At 37.6% G+C, this 21,406-nt stretch overlaps 1 protein-coding gene across 1 annotated transcript in view; it reads left to right on the forward strand.

The window, feature by feature from the left end:
* The window catches only part of PARG (poly(ADP-ribose) glycohydrolase), a gene marked incomplete at its 3' end in the record, with an annotated part of 62,739 nt that extends 41,366 nt beyond the window's left edge, over positions 1-21,373 (forward strand). The window contains exons 9-16 of the mRNA XM_009272691.1: positions 3,297-3,376; positions 5,748-5,808; positions 6,473-6,548; positions 8,875-9,022; positions 14,705-14,783; positions 15,606-15,714; positions 19,922-20,027; positions 21,279-21,373. Of these exons, the coding sequence (XP_009270966.1) occupies positions 3,297-3,376; positions 5,748-5,808; positions 6,473-6,548; positions 8,875-9,022; positions 14,705-14,783; positions 15,606-15,714; positions 19,922-20,027; positions 21,279-21,373 (754 nt within the window). The remainder of the gene's footprint in view (positions 1-3,296; positions 3,377-5,747; positions 5,809-6,472; positions 6,549-8,874; positions 9,023-14,704; positions 14,784-15,605; positions 15,715-19,921; positions 20,028-21,278) is intronic.
* Between the last annotated feature and the right edge of the window lie 33 nt (positions 21,374-21,406).

The raw sequence follows: 21,406 nt of genomic DNA on the forward strand, positions 1-21,406 counted from the left end.
AAACCAAAACAGCTTACATATGCAGTTGCCAGTAATATTTCAATTACTTCGACTGAAAGCGGGCTTGCAGTGCTTTGCATTTGATTTACAGTGCACTTCATTTGGATGGGTTCTTTAATTGGAATTAATGGGCTTTGGCCTTGGGTTCTTCTGTCAGGAAATTGATTATGTGGTTTCCACTCACATTTGTGGGGGTTTTTTTAGAAGGATCTGTGTCTCGGAGCTCAAAGAAGAATTTTATTTAATATCTTGTTGATGCCCTCATCTAGCTTTGTTCTTCAAAATAGAGACATTTGCTTTAGAAATAAAACTTCTCATAATGTTGCCTAATTGATCACTTCAGAAGTAAGATTTAAGGTTAAAATGCTCACAGCTTTGCCATGTTGTACCCTCACTTAAATAAATGGGCAGGACTGGGCCATTTTCGATTGTTGTAAATATCGCTTGCTTTTACTGTGGCATTCACAGAGATGACTGGGTACTTTGTGCTGCGCTTGAGAAAGCTTGGCTGCCTGGGTGTGTTGGGGGGAGGGCTTGGGTTTTCTCTTGTGCTTTTCTTTCTCCTTCTGACTTTAGTATAGCTTGCTGGAAGTCTGCTGAATCATTGATGTCATTGTGATACGATTTCTGTGGATATTTAAAAGAACACACGAAGCAGTCAAAATCAACTGAATGAATATCAGTAACTTTAAATAATTAGATACTATGAGGGTTTAAGGCTAATTTGTAGCCCATTAAAATCTGTGGGGGTTTTTCCACTGGTCTGACTGGCCTTTAAAACAAATTCCTAATGTTGTAAAGCACTTTTACTTGAAAGAGCTGAAGACAAGAGTTCCTTGGTCTGGTTATATGAAAATATGCAAGTAACATACTAGTGTTCTGTATTTTGCAAACATACATATAATAAAAAGCATGTTTGCGGATAGCTATCTTCAGTTTGCCACTAGCTCACTAATAAAGGTAAATTCTAGACACAGAAAGTATGAAGTAAATTCAAGCATATTAATCTAAGACATGGTGTCTTCAACCTGCCATAGATGGCTATCCTTTTATGAGTGCCTTCTGTTTTGGACAAACATCATTTGTGGTGGATTCGGTCCTAAAACACATGTGCAGTGCTTTTGGTTTTAATAAATAATTTTTAAAAAATATTATTTTTCTGTATTTAACAGTGGATTTTCAAGAGAAAGTACGATTTATATCATGTCATAGTGAAGAAAAGCAAATACTGTGAGGAGGAGGGTGACGAGAGCTCTTGGGCTAACTGCTATAAAAGGTCTGATGCATGTAGTTACTGGATGCATATAGCTACTAGGTCAGAATACAGATAGTTTTGAACGCCACGGAATTCTTCTCTCCCCACTGTATGGAGTATCCCTCTACAGCAAGGGATGTCTGTGCCAGAACCCAGAGCTTTTCAAATTCTTTTGTGCTGCCCTGTGGTTTTTACCCAGCCATATAGGGCTAGAACAGAAATACAGATATCTCTTCTCATCATTGTAATTATAGATGGTGTTTTGGGAATCTTTATCTGCTGTAAATGAGATTTTTTTCAGAAGCAAATCAGCATTACTCTAGCTTTGACACCAGAGGAGGAAGAAGAGAGGTAGTTATCACAGCTTTTAACAAGAGAAAAGACAGGCCAATGCTGAACACTTCAGATTTAAAAAAAATACTTGGTTGAAATTCCCTACTTGACAGAGTGACGGCATTTTGGTGAGTAATTGTAATGGATGAAATCAAGTTCATCTGCCTTACCATTGCCTTTTAGCTTGATCTGACTTATTTCAGGCATAGTTTTTTCCAGTTCTGGACTTCTGCTGCCCAGCCTGCTAGTTATGCTGAATCATGTGTCGCCTTTGTGACATGAACAGCTCTCTCCTGAGCATGTGCAACATAAGCAAGATTTCAATTTGACGTAGAGAGGCAAAAAACTAGTAAAGGCATGATTGGGCTAATAGATAAATTAACCAGTTGAAAGGATTCATACCAGATGAGACTTCCAGATAAAAGGTCAGAGATAGTTTATGCATTTAGGCAAAACCTACCCCCCTCCCCAACTCTTTCTTTTATGAACCCCTTATTAGTTGTGCAAGCACAACCCCTTGATAGAACTTGCATATTGGCCCATTTTAAAATAGACTGTATAAGTCTGGAGTTTGCCACCTTAAAGTCCTGATTGATTATTCAAAATAAAAAAGTTTTCATAAAACCTTTTTAACCTTTTTAAAATTAGCTTCTGTGACTTAATATAGATTTTGGATGAAATTGATCTCTTCAGCATGTATACTTCATAAGAATTTTTAAATACTGAAAAAATCTAGTTCGCTTCACTCCTAAAAGCTAAATTAACCTGACAGCATTCTGGTTTTAAAGGCAGGTTGTCATTCCAGTACATGGAAACAAATGAGTAATGTTGTGTCATTCCTTTACTTAGACTGTTTATTGGGGGGGAATCTTACATCCTCAGGGCTTTCACTGTGTCAGACATCTTTTAGTGAACTTCCTACTCAAAGGATATTATTTCTGAAGTTGCCGCTATTCTTCCTTCCAGATATATTCCATTAATGTGTTGCCAATAACAATGCCTTGTCACTTTGTTGGAAGTGAAATTAAGTAATGCGTGTTCAAGCTGCTGGAAGATAGATGATGCAGTAGAAGTATTTCAGCTAACCTTAAAAGAATACATTCACTTAACAGCTAAAAATAGGATGCTTCTTTTTAATGCTTAGGTTTTTACAAATGAATGTTAGAATGCCAGTAGTAGCCCAGTGGATGAAGCCGTTTTTGTTGGGGGTAGGTTCTTTTCTTTAGAAACGCTGCTGGTGCAGTGCAGCTCTTCAAAGCAATATGGTTGCATTAATTCTTCTCTGCAACTCACTGAGCTGAAAGTAGGGTAAGACACTTGGATCTTGGAGTACTCAACATACGTGTTTTCACCCCTCAGTCACTTATTTTAATCCAAGCCAGGCTGTTGCAAATAAATCTAGTAGCTTTCCTGGATGTTCCTATTGAAATTATATTTTTTTGATATTACAAAATCAGTATGAGCAAGATAGGTATTCACTTAGCATCTTCATCAGAAACTTAGCAAGTGAACAAACTTGTTACTCCTAAAGACCCGTGTTACAGAGGGGCTGTTTGGAGAGTTCTTTCTACAGTAGAGTATTTAAATGCAAGGCTAATCAAAACGTGTACAATAGTTTAAAAAATAAAATCACAATTAGTAAGTAGCCTAATTACTATGCACTATATCCCTGAAATCTAATTAATTGCTTTTAATTCCTGTTTTTTAGATTGTTTGAAGGACGGTCACCAAGGAAGCCTGAGAAACTTAAGACCCTTTTCTGCTATTTTAGGAGAGTCACAGAAAAAAGTATATCCTTTATTCTTTTTTTGAGCTACAAAGCAGATACATGAAAAATTTAATCTCATTAAATTTAGAAATGGTTATGCAGCATTATGATGGAAGTGTGTAACAAAAGCCAGCTTGCTAAGTACACTGATATTCATATTCATGTCACTTCTCATACAGATGATGCATGCAATTAAATTTTTTGCACGGTGCTTATTCTGTTTTCTTTTTTCAGAGATACATATATGGGGGGATGTGTAAAATATGGAGAGATATATTTTCACCTCCCTCTTTTTATATATATATAAAGTGTGTGTATATAAATGTGTCTATATAAATATACATATGTATAATGTTTGTAATATATGCAACTATTTGCTGCACTGCATCAGAGTGAGAATGTAGAGGGAACTTAGCACCATATGTAGTCATTAAAATCACAGGCTTAAAGATTCTGAATCAAGCTTCAGATTTCCTGCAGTATGCACATTCCGTCCTTTGACTATAACGTGTTTAGCTCTGAGGGATTTTCCCCTGCTTGTGTTGATACTTCAGGTTTTTCCCTTCTGTTGTCCCACAGCAAAGCTGTTGTGAAGTTTGCCCAGTTCAAATAAAACAAGTGATAGCAAGACATGAGATATCCCCAACTCTTTTAGAAGTTAGTGCGATATTTTCCTTAGCGTGCGTAGTTGGGTATTCTGTTGTTACCATGAATTTGAACATCTGCATAAGCTTTCAAAAATAGATTTATTTTTGTGAGAACTGTATCAGAGCTTATATATTGTATTTTGGGGGAGAAAGATATTTTACTGCAGTAGCATACATCACATCTGCAGCAATATCCTTATTATAGTATTTTTTTAAAGAACTTTTTACATGTCGGTATTTCACTATTAGCTTCATATTCTCTCAGAAGGGTCTGTTTTAAAATACACACAGCTTTAAGCTATTAAATATAAAAATTTCTTTACTTGGTTCAGTCCATCTTCAGTTCATCATTTTAATTTACCACAAATTAAATGCAGCTACATGCTGTTTCAGCTATCAAACTTTCAGCAATGTCAATAGAACTAAATCTCCGAGGTAAAAAGTAAATTGTGATCTAGGTGTGGGACTGGGAAGAGATATAGCATACTAGCTTTTTTTTTTATACTCGAGGAATAATGTTTTCATGCAAACCAAATCCTAAACTTACGCAGCTGTCCCTGATCCCATGTGCATATGAAATCTGTTGGGAACATTCTTTATGAAACTACCATATTAGATTTCTTAACATTATAACTTTAAATAAGATTTAATGAGATTCTCGAGTGTTCCGTTCTTGAATTAAAAATTCCTATCGTACCTTTAAAGGACCCCATTTCTTGTTCTTTTTTGTCCAAGGAATTAGTAAGACTGAAGTAACTTAGCTCTATAAATTACTGTAATAATCTTGCAACTCTTTTTATTGTAAATGGTAATTGAATTCCTTGTAAAAGAACACAGTGGAGACTATATCAGCTGAAGACTTTGTGCTCAAAAGGTGAATGCTTAATTTTTTAAGAGCAAGCAACCCTTTTTTTCCCCTAAACCCCTATAATTTTGAAGAAAAGCATAAGATTATTTAAGGCTTTTGGAAGGATATGTTTGTGCTTTACATACTGTTTTGAATGTTTTTCACAAGCCAGCGCAGTAGACTTACTGGAGCAAAGAAATGACTCTCAAATGAAGTTTTTATTAGGATGACATCACCCAATAAAAGGCTGATATTTTCTTGCTGTTGCAAAACTGAACTTTTTTGAGTAAAAGATGGAGAGAAGATGATAATGCATCCTTCCTGCAATGAGCAATGGCTCCTCTTTTTCTCTTGAGGGCAGGAGTCTTTTCTCATTCGAAATACCGTGCATTTCACAGGCATCCTGGTAGGGCTGAAAACGGCTTGATCTGGAATCCACTAACACTGCGTCTTTACTGACATAGCAGGACTTCCTTGGAAATAGGAGCTGCTGCTTCATCCATCCATAGGTTGTGCATTGCCTGTTGACACTGAACACCATTTCTTATTTTCTAAGTGGCAGCACATTTTACTTCAAGTATCGAGTCTTTCTAGTAGTGTTTACAGTTTAAGTGAAAATCACTTAAGAAATAGTTTTTCCTTGATCTGGAAAAAGAAAAATACTCAAACTCCAAAGGGAGAAGAGAAGTGAATATTTTGGTCTTCATGTTACTTGTTTTCAATTTGAGCATGGGCTGTCAGGAGAAGATTCAAAGCTGCTCTTGAGAAAAGTTGAGCTTTTGTGTTTATGCCAAGAATGACGTTTGTTGTAATTTTAAAAGCTTACCACTTAAAATAATCTAAGGACTAAAGCTCCAGCAGTTAATACATTTCCCTCTGGGGTTGGTTTGCCTGTAGAACCTACGGGATTGGTGACGTTTACAAGGCAGTGTCTCCAGGAGTTTCCAGACTGGGAAAGGTAAGTCAAACATCCCGTTAACATAAGAAATTTCTTACCAATGATAACTGAATCCCATTCATATGGAATTGGTTCACGCCTGGAAGTACTACAGAAAACAATGTTGGTATGGATTGTTATGGAGAGAAGTACAGAGGGAAGTGGGTGAACTGCCACAAGTAGTTTGAGTGCCCTGAGTTTTCCAGTATGTATGTTTGCCTGTGAAGCCAACAAGTCTCAAGTGAATTTTTAAAACAGTAGCGCATCTTTGGTGCTGTTGTTTGAGTGGGGAAAAAAGAGGGAGATTACTTTATTTCAGAAATGACAGGAAATAGAATGAAGTATGGGTGATAACCAGCATGAAAACACAAGTGTTGCAGCTTTCTTGCTGGTTAGCGAGTTAACGTGGGACAAACCTGTGTGAAAAACGTAGGACTTCAATTTCAAATTTGGGGTTTTATGGTGAAAGAGGTGGAGAAACTGAACAATTGACTATGTTAAACCTTTACAAATTGTTTCTAAAAGGCAAATGCATTTTCTGTAATCCATCAGGGCTTTTTTAAAACCACCTTATGTTAAGGTGTGCAAGAAGTTTGGGGTTGGATGGGTTTTCTTTTACAATGGATGTCTTTGTGTGGAGATTCTGTAATCATCCTTTCTGTACAATATTTTTCCTCAATGATAGATCTCAGAAAAAACTGTCTAGATTGCATGTCACCTATGAAGGCACCATCGAAAGCAATGGACAAGGTATGCTACAGGTAAGCGCATATAACAGTAAATGTGGCCTTATGTCATGTTTTTGTCATACTTTTTATGGTCTGCCAGCTTAACGAAGTTATTTGTTTCTCCTCAATTGACTTAAATGACAAGATGTTATGCAGTGTAAAAGAAACATCAAAAATTAATTCCATGGGCAGTCTTAGTACTGTCAGTATTCCCCAGCTCATCTAGGTTTGCACATGTACCTGCTCCAGAAAGAGCTGACAGAAAATCACAAGCCCTGGACAGCTTCAGGTCTTGGTTCAAACCAGGATCAAAGATCGACAAGATAAAAGTTTCAGGCTGTGATCTTGATGAGTTGTCAAGGGTTTCAGTTTATTTCTAAAAAATTATTCTCGTGCCCCAGACAGTGACCAGGTCAGTGGTTCAGGAGACTTTCTTGCTGCTGCCAGCACCACTGTTACAGTCTGGGAGCCAGTCAGCAAAAGAAATTCATAAGGAGGATGTCCTGTCCATATCTATAGGAAGGAACACATTTGAGTTCTCAAATTAGTTGTTTGGTTTTTGTCTGTCTTTAAAAGAAAAAAAAAAGTCTGCCTTTAGAGTTTGTTTACACACACAAAAAAAATTACAACTTCTTTAGCCAGGAACAAGTGCTGCAAAGGAGGAGGAGGAGGGAGAATAGGACTTTTTCCTGCGATGCTTTTTGCTCAAACTTTAAAATGTCTCATGACTCTATGAAACTTGAGCACTCAAATGTGTATTTAAATTATTAAGAACTCGGCAACTGCTCAATAATAACCATTTTTCTGCTGTCTCTCTATTCAACTATACTATAACCTCAGAGGTGGGAGAAGGTTGAATTATGTCTTTCCACATACTGTTTCTGTTGCGCTCTGTAAAAGTGAGTATTGCCTAGGATGTGATATTTTTCCTCCTGGATATTTCAAGTCTTATCAAACAACATAACTCTGCCCAGATGAAGAGCGCTCGCTCCAGGAGGGAGCGGGATGACCAAGGCAAGACAATGCAGGAGTCCATAGTGACCCCAGCCTCAGCGGGCAGGGTCGCTGGCTGGGACAAGCGGAGCAGGGATGGTGACAAAAACAGTTTCTGCTGACAGGCTGGTGGTCGTCAGACAAAGGCAAGGTGATGAGTCAGGTCACCAAGGTCAATCCTAGATGTCTGGTCAGCAAGTGGGCATCAGCAGAGGACAGGGCTGGGCATGGGCCCACACACGATGTGTCTCAGGCGAGGTCCAGGACAAGGGTGTGTGTTTGTAGGGGGGCCACGTGCCGGGGGCGAGGATGGGGGCCCAAGGTGAGGCTACTCAGCACAGTTAAACTGCATTTGGGGCCCTGGCACACTGAACACCTGGGTAGTTTTCGTGTTACTTTTGCTGAACTTGTTGAAGATTTTTGTATCATAGTCAACTGAAGCGTGTTGGTATTTCCAGGGTAGACTTCAGGAATGCTTGCTGTTGTTGTGGCTGGCTCTGCGTGCTTTAGACTTGACTCTGACTCCTGAATCAGTTTGTAATCTACACAGATGTTCATGTCACTCTGGCAACTTTTGTTCCCCTCCTGTAAATGTGCGCTCATCAGCTATCCAAATAAAAATGAGTAAGAAGCTAATAGCATTTGAAAGATGAGGTGACTTTTAAAAATTATAAATTTATATGGGCAGTTAATTTGCATAAATAGTAATCACTTTATTGAATAAACCAAATCCTTTAACTGTTGTCTATATAAAAATGTAACTTGCAAAATATGTATTATTGCAGGAAAAAATAGAGTCCAGAGCTGCTCTGTTTCAGGCAGAAACCTTAATGATCAAAATGACTTCCCTTGTTCAAGTGCATTTCAAGGAGAATTCATAAGAGAATCTTTTAGGTACAGAACAACTGGTACAGGGGCAATGCTAATCTAAAAATGCTTCAGTGCGGACAGCTGGGGCAGAACGCTTATTAAAGGACAACTTAATAATTCTTCAATGTCCATAAAATGCAAAAAGAATACTGTACTTTGCCGGTTTCATCTTTCACATTTACTGAAATGTGTTTTATTCTTAAATATGTGCTCTTAAAAGAAAACCCACAAAACTTGGATTCAGAGCATTTGAGATGCAGAACTTATTTTGCTGTGTAATATCTCACTTGTTTTAAGTTTTCTGAGAAGTAGAAAGGACAAAAAGAGAAAGGCATGCTGTTAATCATGCTCTGTGCTGCTGCTTGTATTTTTAAGTGGTAGCAGCAGATTTTTACAGAATTATTGAAATCTGTACAGGACTCTCTTTACCTTGGTAAATGAAAGGATTTTATGCTGTTTGCTCATCTCATAATCCTCCTGAATATATTTTTGTTAGGTTGATTTTGCAAACCGCTTTGTTGGAGGTGGTGTGACTGGGGCAGGACTAGTACAAGAAGAAATTCGGTTTTTAATCAACCCAGAACTGATTGTATCGAGGCTCGTCACTGAAGTCTTGGATCACAATGAATGTCTCATCATCACAGGTTAGTCTTTGCAGAAAATGTTTCACATCTTGTTCTGGTTTTATATATAGAAAATAGATTTCAAGTTGAAGTTTAGTATGTTTAAATGCTCTAGGGATAAAAATAAGTCAATACTCATTTGACAAAGAGCTTCCTTCTTCAGCCTACCTCTTAAGATCATAGGGCTGCTGTTCCAATAGATGTTTCGTGAAGGAAACAAAACCAAAACAAAACAAAAAGTGACAGCAAGCAGACAGAACTTTTTTTATCCTATATAAATGTATTTGAGGACTCGGTGTCTTTAGGCCTAGCTCAAGAATACTGTTGGGCAATACAGGCAAAAGCCACAATTACCAGCTATTAGCTGCTCCCAACTATTAGCAGGTAATGCTTCTGTTACGTTAAAGCAGGGTTTTTTTGTTCCTGTCTGGAATTTGTAACATTTGATGTGATCAGTGGGATCGAAAACTCTGAGAAGAGGAACTGCCTCCTGGTTACCGAAAAGGGGAGGAAGTGGAAGAGGAGAAAAGCAGCATCCATTAAAAAGGGTAGAAAGTCAGGAAATGTCTCTTAAGGATTTTGATCTTGTAAGTTACGAACATGTGTGTTTGTTACTTGTAAGTTAGTCATGGGTTCGTAATCACAACATCAAAACCTAAATGCTTCTCCAGTATGTTGTCGAGGGGCTGTGTATGGAGATGCGCTGTCTGTCTAGTGCTTTGCTAAAAGTGTTTTCCCTTTTGTTTCCACCTCTGTCATAGAACTTGGAATGTTTTATTATCCATTGCATCAAAACAGTTAGCATCAAAACACCAAATGTCACTATTAAGAACTGGAGAGGCCCAGGTCATGCTGTGTGTGTCTCAGTTCTATACACGGGAACACAGTGAGCATTCTTCATGACTGAAAAATAAAATGATGCTATAATACTTTTTTTTTAATCTACTCTAAAGAATAGCTATAAAGAAAAAATACCGGATCAGAGAGATCCTCTGGGCAAATAGTGCAATAGGTTATGTATATTTTATATTTTTCAGTCTGCTATAGTAAAAATGTTGGGTTTAGTTACCTGAGCTGCCTCAACAGTCAGGAATTTGTACAGGTATTAGAACGCATTTCTTGGAAGAGTCCTTCCAAAGCACTTCTTTCTCTCGCGTGCATGGGTAGCAGAAATTTGAGCTTAGATCTTGCAAATCTTACCCTGTTGTGAGCTATTGATTGTACTGGGCAGAGCATCTTTTGTTTTCAGTCTTATACTTGGTAATCTTTTTAAGACAGTGTTTTATTTTGTTTTTCCACCCTGCCAAAATTAATGCCTTTTCTGTGAAAACCTTTTGATAAATTGGCTTTTGTGATTACCTTTTAAAAAAACGAGTCAGAAAATTCTTGGCCATCACTGATTTCTGTTGTGTATTTTGGATATAATACTATAACAAGATTAACATATTGAAGTACCATCCTCTGGGTGAGGCTCTTCTGGGGAGAGTAAAAACAGAGCGCAGCTATCAGTCTGTGTAACAACTGATTGGGGGACAAAGCTAAATGAATGTTTCGAAAGACCTTCTGCCATTCCCCTGCAAAAAATAGTGACTTGGCACGAACAAATAAAAGGTGAGGATGTTTTTTCACTGCGGTAATATTATTTTAGCTTTCTTGAGTACTTTATAGTGTTTTGCAATTAGTATTTGTGATATGGTGCTCCTCTCTAATGGAAATGGCCATTCCATCATTTTCATTTCATCCCTGGAGCTCTTCCACCTCGGTTCTTAGCCAAGTCTCCACTGCGTGTCACAGTCCTCTTGATAAATTACGTTCTTTGTGATGCATCTTGACTCAGCGGCCTAATGGGTATAACTGCGTAGCTTAAATTTGCAGAAGAGTCTGAGAAATTGGAGAGAAATTAAATTTGTTGTGATTGCACAGTATCTGCTTAAGATCACTGCTGTAATGGATATGGAACTGGTCATGCAAACAGTCAAGTTCTTCAACACAGACATCTACCTACAGAAATGTCAGCAGCAATGCCAAAGATTCCCACAGCTGCATTTCTGGTAGAGCTGTGAGTAAGTGTCAGTGTTTTTCATTCAGGTTTTTTGGTTTGGTTCCCCCCGCCCTCTTTGAGTTCACGTATGCTCGGGCAGCATTAAGAGCAGATGAAGCTGTGTTCCATGTTTGCTTTAAATAAACAGATTGAACAACGGCCAGTCCTGACCGCATCTTAGCGATGCATTTTCAGAGACTTCTAAGCACATTACCCGTGCAGTAAATGAGATCAGATAATTGGTTCAGCTGAAAATTTACTCAGAGGGGAAAAATTGTTTTTCAGCTGGATTTAGCAGGCTGATCGTGCCACTGTCTGGAGAGCCAGAAGACTAATGGTGGCGCAAGATAAGGATCAGAAGAACTGATTGAAAGGGAGAGAAGGACCTTCCCCTCACTTTTGGCAGTAAATGTGCGTTTATATTGGTGACTACAAAACTATACTCTTGCGCTTTTCACATGTACTCCTTTTTATTCAGTGCTAGTGGTACTGCTGCTTCAGAGGTAGAATTTCTAGCTCATAAGAAATACTAGAGGGACAGTATGGTGGGGTTTTTCCCAATCCCTGGAAACTTTATAATGCCATGCAGATCATATGCAAATGAAAAGCTAGACTATGGAGCCTGAGAAAGGTACATTTATTTTTAGTAATAATTGCAACTCTTTCTAGATGGATGAGGTCCCGTAAGCACTAACACTTGGCAATTTCACCGTTTGTTTGATGCTGTAACTATTACAAGTTTCACAAAGAATGTATTTTTGAATTATACTTGTATATACTTTCTTTTGACTTTAGGTAGGCTTTTTTAGTTTTTGTAGCTTGTTTTTAAAGTTCTGATGGAACTATGCTATTATGTTGCATTTGTGGCTTGGCTTTTTTACCCCTTTATTTTTCTTATGAGAAGAAAAAAAGATTCACCAGGAACATTAGCATATCCAATTTATCCCGTACTGCTTCTGTTCTCCCAGAAGCAGCAGTTTGTATCCCAGCAGTTCACAGGCAAAAGTGCTGCCAGTTGAATAACCTTTTTTGTCTGACAAATTTCCAGAGCTTCACTTATGAAAACCCATTGATTTTCATTAACTTTGGGTTTCTGGGACATGAGTTTAGAGTTCGTGTGATTTCTTTGAGTTACTCTGTTATTGATTTTTTTTTTTTAAATAGATATATGTGTGTGTGTGTTTGCTTGTTTGTTTGTTTCCTGGTGCTTTTGTCATCAGACACTGCACTTCCATAAAAATTAATGAAAACAATGAACCTTGAAAAAGTCAGTTTAATACTTTGACTGTCATTTAATCTATCCTGTTACAATATCTTGATAACCTAGTCTTTTCTTTCCGCATGCTAGACACCAAAGAAAATGCTTCCTTTTCAAAGTTGGAAGTTTTGCTAGGTTGTCCCCTAAAGAGAGCTCTCAAAGTCACATACTTCCCTTGTCTGTCTCTTCTTACTATTTGCTCAGACAGTTTTTCCAGATTATCAGTAAAACTGAATTTTACCGATGTCAGGAAAATCTTACTGAAGGTTGATAGCCTACAATTCGATTAGAAGGCTGACTTCTGAATATTTCAGCTGCTCACAGTTGTCCTTTGTACGAAGGCATGGATGTGTGTGAATATATAGGCTTATTCTGCCATCACAATTTTTGGGACTTTGATTTTGTAACAGAAAGTGAACTCTTGGTGAGGAATCTTTTACCATCGCACTCATTTTTGCATAGCAACTTTGCAAAATAGCCTTGAGTGGAATTTGTGTGCCCTCAGTATGGTTAATCATCTAGACAAATCTAAATAAATAATGAGTGGATAATAGGGCAGAGGAGTTAAAGAAGTGCTGATAAGTCTTTTCAGTTAAAATGAATTTGGGTAAATGGGGAAAATGTCTTGAAGTATATGCATCGTTTTAAACAGTTTTTAACAGCTTGTGTTTCCTGTGCTTGAGACTACGGAAAGCAAGCATTCAAATTCCCTTGTCAGATGAGGTTAAAAGTGAATAGTTTTATTTTTCTGATTGTTCAGCTTTTATTTTATTTTTATTTAGAGTTTGAAAAACTTTGAGATTAAATTTTAACATTTGTATTCTCAGAGTATCACTGATCTGTGCAATAGTTAGGCATTACTTGTCTCAGTAATCAGATGTTTTGTGCTGTTGGCTTACACGTCTTTCTAAAACCTATTTTCCTGTTACATTTGTAGGCATAGCTGGTGTCACTGTTTGTAATTAAGGGGTTGCTTAACAGTTCTCTTCTTACTCTTATTGTTTATAACTTGTGCCAAACTGTACCTGTATGAGCTGAAATTTTCCAAACAAGGTATTCTTTTCAGTCCCCTACTTTTGAAATTCAGCTGTTGCAAGCTCAAAACAGGCGGAAAAGTTTTGATTTTGCTGTGGCCTTACTTAGGAGTATTTCTTTGAAGCATTTGTGCATCCCCAGGTTTTGAAGCAAGGTCCTGAAGTTCGGTAAAATGAGGTGAAAGGCAGCCTTTTAGAAAGGTTATGATCCTTACTCTCCGTTAAAATGCTCTCCTCCTTGGTCTTGGGATAAACCTTTGAAAAGAAGTTGGCGTAGCAGAGCATAATAGCTAAAATTACTGGAGGTCTTAATGAGCTACTGTCGTACCGCCCTTAATGCTTGCCAAGATACCCTGCTGGACTTCACAGAGCAGCCAAGTATGTTCCAGACCATGGTTTTGTGGGTCCTCAAGCTTTTACAGAAGTAGCTTCTTTGTACTGACTGCCACGGCTGAGAGCAGTGGCCTTTCGGACCGTTCAGTGCCGTTAATTGCTGTGATATCTGAGAATTCGTGTCAGGTACAACAGTTTCACTTCCAAAAGAAATCATGTGCAGAAATCATGCTGAACAAATGTAAAACAAAACAATAACAAGGGAAGGAGATGTATTGGGCAATGAGACTAGGAAGCCTAACAGTCCTACCTATACTCATGTAAGGTTGCCCTCAAGAGACTGTAGGGCAACAAACTGGGTAACACTGTCATGTTGGAACTCTGCTTGGTTTCTGACCATCAGGGTTTTCTTTGGGTTTATGGATTTTAATTTTGTTAGAGAAACAAAACTTGTTAGGGAAATAAAATGTATAAACATATAGCTCGCCACATACACTCTTGAATCTCTTTATATTTTTCTTCTCATGTTTCCTGAACTGTCAGCCCAGACGTTTGCTAAATTGTGATGAAGTAGGGTTGCCATGTTTTCAATAGGGGAGTGACTGTTTTATCATCGTGTTTACAGGTAGTAGCCTCAAAAAAGAAAAAAGAAAAGCAAAATGCTGGTGGCGCAAAGGCTCACGGTCTTTGTTAACCAGATATTAGCCAGTAAAACTTTAAAGATGACCGGGAGTTCATTGAGAAGCTATTGAACTTGAGAGTGGCAAAGCTGAAAACTATCTTCTTGTTATATACTGGACAGCATACATAGATCTGCACTTGTAAAGTTCTGTGGTAGATGCTACACATCATCTGTGGAAAAGAAGCTTCTAGTGGTTACAAGATCTTGTATTCTTGGTGCAGATATGAATCTCTATTTTGCATTGCTTCTGAGAGCTGCGTGTTCATTCAGAGAAGCAGTGATTCCTGTGAAAGATCTTCCAAGTGAAAAAATACGTACATATTTTGTATGTAATATGGAAAATCATTTGTTTCAGGTACTGAGCAGTACAGTGAGTATACAGGCTATGCAGAAACTTACCGGTGGGCAAGAAGCCATGAAGATAAGACCCCAAGGTAAAGTTCCACATAAATATTTCAAGTGAAGGAATAAATAAATGTTATAAATTTGAAAACGTGGTGCTTTAAGTATTTCCTAGAGTTTGCCTTAATAGAGAGTTTGACTGTTTGATCCTGCTCTCTTCAGTAGAGCCAAAGAGCTAAGAAAGTTATCCCATATTAATAATGAGATATTAATGCTAATAAATGGTATCTGCCAATATGTCAGTTCTTAAATCAGCGTCTTTTACAGTTATATGTATTTAATCCAAATTTTTGTTAAGATACTGACTGAACTGTGGACTGTAACGTCACAAGAAGTTTGACAATGATGCCTCAGGTGCCACAGTGCAGCTGATGTGGGCAAAATAAGATTTAATATCATGAATCCGAGCAGAAAGCTCTGAGCTCTTGAATTTATTTCTCCAACGATGTTGTTATAGTGTATATGCAGAATTATTCATTTGGTATAGAAACATACACAATGTACTCTCATTTAAATGTGGAGGAAGACAGAGAGCCAAAGTGCTTTTCTTTGACCTTGTGGCGTTCTTATGTACTTAATAAATATTGCTGCGTAATTAGATTTGTTTCACATTTATGCCCAAAGTCTAGCCAGAGTATTTCTAAATTTTATAGGGAGACCTGTCTCATTTCTGATGCTGCTTTCATTCCCGGCCCACAAAGAAAAAAAAAGCGCTCCATTGTCTGTTATGAGCTCACCTTTCTAGCTGCTTCTAACAGAGAAACTCTGCAGGGAATTGCTCATTTTGGATCATGATTATATGGCCTATATTAAACAACTAACGTCATCTACTTTTCTCCTCCCTCCAATTTTAGGGATGAATGGCAGCGACGCTACACTGAAATTGTTGCTATAGATGCATTTCACTTCAGACGTTTCCTTGATCAGTTTGGTCCGGAGAAAATTAGGAGAGAGCTCAACAAGGCCAGTAACTTCTTACAACGGCCTGCAGTCTAATGTTTATAGTAGCTTTTCAAATGTTTTTGTATTATTATTTTCAGCTAAGGAAGTTCCTGCTTAGTTGTGTCTCTTATAAAAGGTGTACTTCGGGGTTTTACTGTCCAATGTTAAAGCAGAAGCTTGTCAAATAGAATGACTCTTATCCTTTGATACGCTATTCAAAGGTGTATTTTATTTAACTTTCAAAAATACAAATGAAATTTGGATATACATTTTGTTAACTCTTCCCTGTCCTGCTTCTAAATTATGATTTTAAGTTCTCTTCCCATGATTGGCTCTGCTGAATCCTACTTAGCCCTGCAGTCAAGGTGGAGAAGGGGGTGCCTCATGTTTTAACATGGTGACAGTTCATAAATACGGTGCCACTTGCTTTTCTTCCGCCTTTCTTGTTTGCTGTTGGGGTATTGCCATATTACCTGGGAGTTTATCTTTTCAAATATCGATGTCTTCTTGAGATCAGATCCAGCTGTTCATAAATCTCCTATTTTTATTTGCACAATAGCTGTAAGGGCTGTTGCAACTGAATATGTGTATATACATGCCAGGTAGAGCTTACAGTGATGGGGATGTTCAGAAGACGGATAAATCAGGCCAGTTTTAATCCTTTAAACAAACACTTTTAGACTGACATTCAGAAACAGCACACTTCCTAGTAATAATTCTTACACATTATTAATCATTATCACTATGTATTCAAAGCAGTCAGTCCTTGACCTTGCCCTGCGTTAGCTGTGTGTATACAAAACTGCACTGCTCCAATGGCTGTGGTCCTTGGCAGTCGTAGTCATCAAAGTTGCCAGGCTGAAGAGCAGCTGGAACTGCGGTGGGCATCTCTTTTTCTCTCCCCTGCCCTCCCTAATTTGGGATCTTGTTCTTAAATAAGATACTGAGTTTCTAGATGGTTCCCAGCCCTTGGTCTCCGCCCTGGACTATGTGCTGCATACCGTTTGGGAACATGGGGTTATTTTCCCAACCCATGGCAGGTGCTTTATCATGTTGCATGGCTGAGATTTTCATGTTGTTTGTTTTTCTTCTTGCTTTGCTGCTGCTTCTTTTCTTGAAGCTAACACAGTCTTTTCCCAGCTCTTGAGGTTGTACTTTTTCAATGACTAGTAATTGCCATCAGTGAGCTGTTTATAGCTCTGAGGCCTTAGCTTTCAACCTGTGCCAACGTTTTCAAGGCCTTTGCTGTTATCCCATGCATGAATTTTATCTCCTAACAAGAGATGCCTGGTATCAATCTCCAGTTCACATAGCAAATTCTCCTAAGTTAATGAGAAGGCTAATGGGCCAGAATGAGGGCCTTGCATGGCTAGAATAAGGCATAGGTAGTAAGAAGTCTGTGGCCTGTTATAGCAATGGCAATGCTATTTTTACTGGACAGTTGAGTACAAGAATGCTTATGCAGTTATACTGTATTAGTATAATATAACTGCATACTATAACATTAGTATATATGTGCTTGTATTTGGGTTCAAAACATGCTAAGGATTAAGTCTGCTTAGTGTGCTTCTATGTTTGTAGATGCAGCGGGCCTCTGCTTTAGCTCGGGTGTTAACGATAAGGGCACAATACTACTGTTGTTAAAGTCTCCTGCTTTCTGTAGTATAGGAGGGTATAGAATAATATAGGATGCATTTTAAATAAATTCAAACATAGGGCAGCGTGTTCCTAATTCCTAGCTGGAAAGGGACTATACCTGAAAGCTCATCTTTTTTTTTTTTTTTCTTTTTTTTTTCCTTTTCCTCTCCTCCTTGAAATCATGTACAGTGCTGAAGGGCTAATTTAATTTAGTCATAAAACCTTAGCATCTTGACTGAAGTAACATTCATCAGCTTGTTTCTTCACGGTTGGTAATGAAATTAGCCCTGAAAAAGACAGTAAATGAATTTTGTAAACTTCAGTGATATCTTAATACAAAATTCAAATTACCTACTCTAGGGAATTTATGATCTGACTGATTGGGTTTGGATTTTTAAAATAAATTATGGTAGATCCATGCAACTTTTACACAGTGTGTCAGTTTGGCTGATGTTGTTTGAGGACTGATTGGTATTTAAAGAAAATTTTAAGCCTGAGTTAATTCTCTGTTTACTATAGTAAAAATTTCATTAAGTTTATTGGAGGTTCTATAATATTTTAACAAATCAAATATTTTTGAATGTACTGTGGTGGATTTTTTCAGTTTGATTTAAAATTAACATTAACCTTAAGATTTTTCTGGGGGTGAAAACAAGTTGATGGAATAAGCTCCAACTCTATATTTCTATTAATTTAATAAATCAGGACTCAGTAAGCACAGTATATGCACACAGGCTTTGAAATACGAGTCTATTATGTATTAGTAGACACAGCTCAGCGTCCAGAGGTTCTTTTGTTTGTCTGTTATTTTGTTAGACGTTAGGAAATGATTGAAACAAAGTGATTCTTCTTACAACTTGTATTTTCTTATAAGCCTATATGATTTCTCCTTTATAAGATATATTTGTGAACCAGATGTTAGCTCTCGGTTAGTTTTCTCAAAAGGTAGCTGTCTGAGGCTGACACTTGTTTCTGGTTTAACCCATACTCAGAAAACAAGATTAATATTGTCTAAAGTCAGCTGTTCAGAAAAAGAAAAAAAAATCATTGTATCTGATTTCAGCATAAAGATTTGCTAAGGAGCAACTGACTTATAATTGGGCTTGCAATCCCACTCATAAATGTCATTAAGCCTATTTTCATAGTCACCAATTAAAAAAAAAAAAAGCTACAGCTTCATATTTGGCAAGAAATGCTTCCCTAAGAATTATGGTATGCAGAACAGTTACATTTCAAACCGTGTGAACTGTGAGAACTATATATAACAGTTTTATATGAAAACAAACCAATTGTAAACATCACACAACTCCTAAATAATGAGGTACCACATATTTCAAGTTGTGTACAACTTAAAACCAGATTTGTTTATGTAGTTCAAAAGGAACAGCTTTTCTGCTCCCATATGGAAGCAACTGCTTTAAAACTTCACAGAAAGCTTTCATATTTCTGTATTCCTAGGTGAAGTCTATTTAAGATATTGGTACATTGTCTCTTTTTAAAAAAAGTGATTAGTTTTATCTTTATCCTTTATTTGCTATGAAAAATCATAGGGGAGCACTTACTTAGATATTTTTCTTCATTGCTGCTGAAGTCCTTCCAAGTATTTGCTGACTTTCTTATTGTGTCTGACGAGACAGTTTTTTTTTTTCTCCATGTCCTGGCGAGTTGAGAAATACATGTCCATTAAGTAAAAGCTGAAAAGAAAATGGCATCCTGTTGCAACACCAATCCATTTCCCTCACTGGGAGGATGGAGTTTGAAGAATGATTGTCCACACAGCCGGAGTGCTAGCTTGCTTGCCCCACTAGTTTCGTAGAAACGTGCTTTGGACATTAAGCACACTAATAGATAGCTCTGACTTGAAAGAGCTCAAGAAGCTGCATGCACCTGATGATGTGGAAGAGCTCCTTATGCAAACTCTGAATCGTGGTACCCTGCTAAATTATAACTAACAGAAGTCTGAATTTGCAGCTTAGATCAGATTGGAGTGAAACCGTGAGTACTTCAATCTGTACCAGACAATTGTACCAATTCAGTAAAGTTTTGTACTGTTGAAAAACTTCCCGAAGAGATTTAGCCTTTTGTCTGTACATGGAAGCACCTGCCTTTACTCAAGATTTCTTAGTGAATATCACACTTTTTCCTCCTACTCTCATTTATTGCATTAGACCTGTATTCTAAGATGCCACTTTGTATTTTATTTTCAGTTTTGAGGAATTTCAGTTGGACACAGCAGTTCAGCTGTCATGTATGCTAAATGGGCCGAAAGGCAATGAACATGATACAATCCACTGTTAAAGTTATTCTCTGCTCTGGCTATCCTGAAAAGTTTCCTATAGCCGTGATGAAATCCCTAGGAGTCAGCACCTGTATCTGATTTTTAACTTGGATCCAAATAAGGCAAAATTCTTCTTGCCTTAAATTCTTTAGTGATTGACCCTAAATTTAAAGGAAGACTAATGTTGTATTGAAGTAGTTTGAATTTGGTATTGCTAGCAGACAATACCGACTATTGTTATCATCTTATTGTTTGGAAATACCGCACCAGATTGCCTGTCGACTTCATCTTCTGACTCTTGTCTGCCTGCAGGCCTACTGTGGCTTCTCTCGACCCAATGTTCCACCTCAACATCTCTCTGCAATAGCCACAGGAAACTGGGGATGTGGTGCCTTTGGAGGGGACGCCCGATTAAAAGGTAAATTGTAGCAATTCATTAACGTCCAAATGAATCAAATAACTTAATTTTGATTCTTGGCCTTTTTTTTGTTGGTGTGTTGTGTTTTTTTTTTTGTTCAAGTACGTTTTTTGGGTTGGTGGCTTTTTTTTTTTTGTTCAAGTACGTTTTTTGGTTTTGTTCAAATTAATACATTTTAGCCAAGAATTGGAATAATAGTTAAACTGCCCATAGAACTGGTTCATTAGCTTTGATCTTTAGGCTGTGAGTAATGTGGCCTTAAAAAATAAAAATGCACGCTGCTTTTATATGCTATTTTCAGTTTAAAGTTTGAGGTAAGTTCGCAATGGCAAAATGCCGGGTTTACAAGGACCTGTAGCACTGAAACCTTCAAAAGCAGAGGCACGCAATATTAGTTCACAAAAGAACACGTTCGTTGCAGTTCTCAGTCATATAAATCAGCTGATCTTTCTGGAGCAGTCTCTCTAGATTATGCCTAAAATTCGTATCTCTGCAAAGCTGTTTAAAGTGCCTGGTAATTTGCAAGGCTTCACAAACTTGCTGGCAATGCTTAATGTTTAGTTTTGCTCCTTGATGTACTGCTGTATGCCAGGGAGGTTTCCAGTCACTCAGACATGCTTCCTTCTTTCCTGACTTGCCTGCTATATCACTCACTTTCTCATGTTCTTTTATTTTTAATTAGAGTATTTATAATGCGGCAGATATCACATGCCTACATTCATTTAAGACTCTTCCCATCAAGTCAAGAACTGATGGATCCTGACATTTAAATTGATATCCTGATTCGTATAGTTCTAAGTAGAAACTTACATTTTTGTTGTTTTCAAACATTTGGAGAGTATTTAAAACTTGCTTTTCTGAACAGCTTTGGGTAGTTATATAGAGACAAACAATCATCAGGCTACCAGCTTCATTAGTTTTCTTTCTTAATGTGTTTTATTCATTGAGCATCTATTTTTCTCAATGCTCATTGATTTCCTGACAGTTGTGTTTTGATTTCCTTTAGATAAAATGGGCTGCCAAGTGCAGATCATCAATATCAGAAGTAATATTTACTGCAGGATCTGATCATACTTGATTATGATTGTTAGGAAGGTTTAATAAATGCTTTGATTTGTATACGGCCTCCTCTTGGATCTGAACTGTAATATCCTACGTATTTTTTTTTTAACGTATGGGCTTCTGATAAAAATACGGCTCATCTGATCTAAGCCATTATTTGTTCAACACTGGGTGTGACTCTTGGAATAGGGATTGCTCGCTGCAGTGCTTTCCTTCCTCTCCCCATCGGTCAGAGCTCAGAACTGAAGCATACTGACAAAGACCACCAGAGCCGAGTCCGTTTGGTGACGTAGCCCATGAGAAAAGTCTTTGATGTA

Source organism: Aptenodytes forsteri, unplaced genomic scaffold, assembly GCF_000699145.1.
Source record: "Aptenodytes forsteri isolate BGI_AS27 unplaced genomic scaffold, ASM69914v1 Scaffold106, whole genome shotgun sequence".
Classification (NCBI taxonomy): domain Eukaryota; kingdom Metazoa; phylum Chordata; class Aves; order Sphenisciformes; family Spheniscidae; genus Aptenodytes; species Aptenodytes forsteri.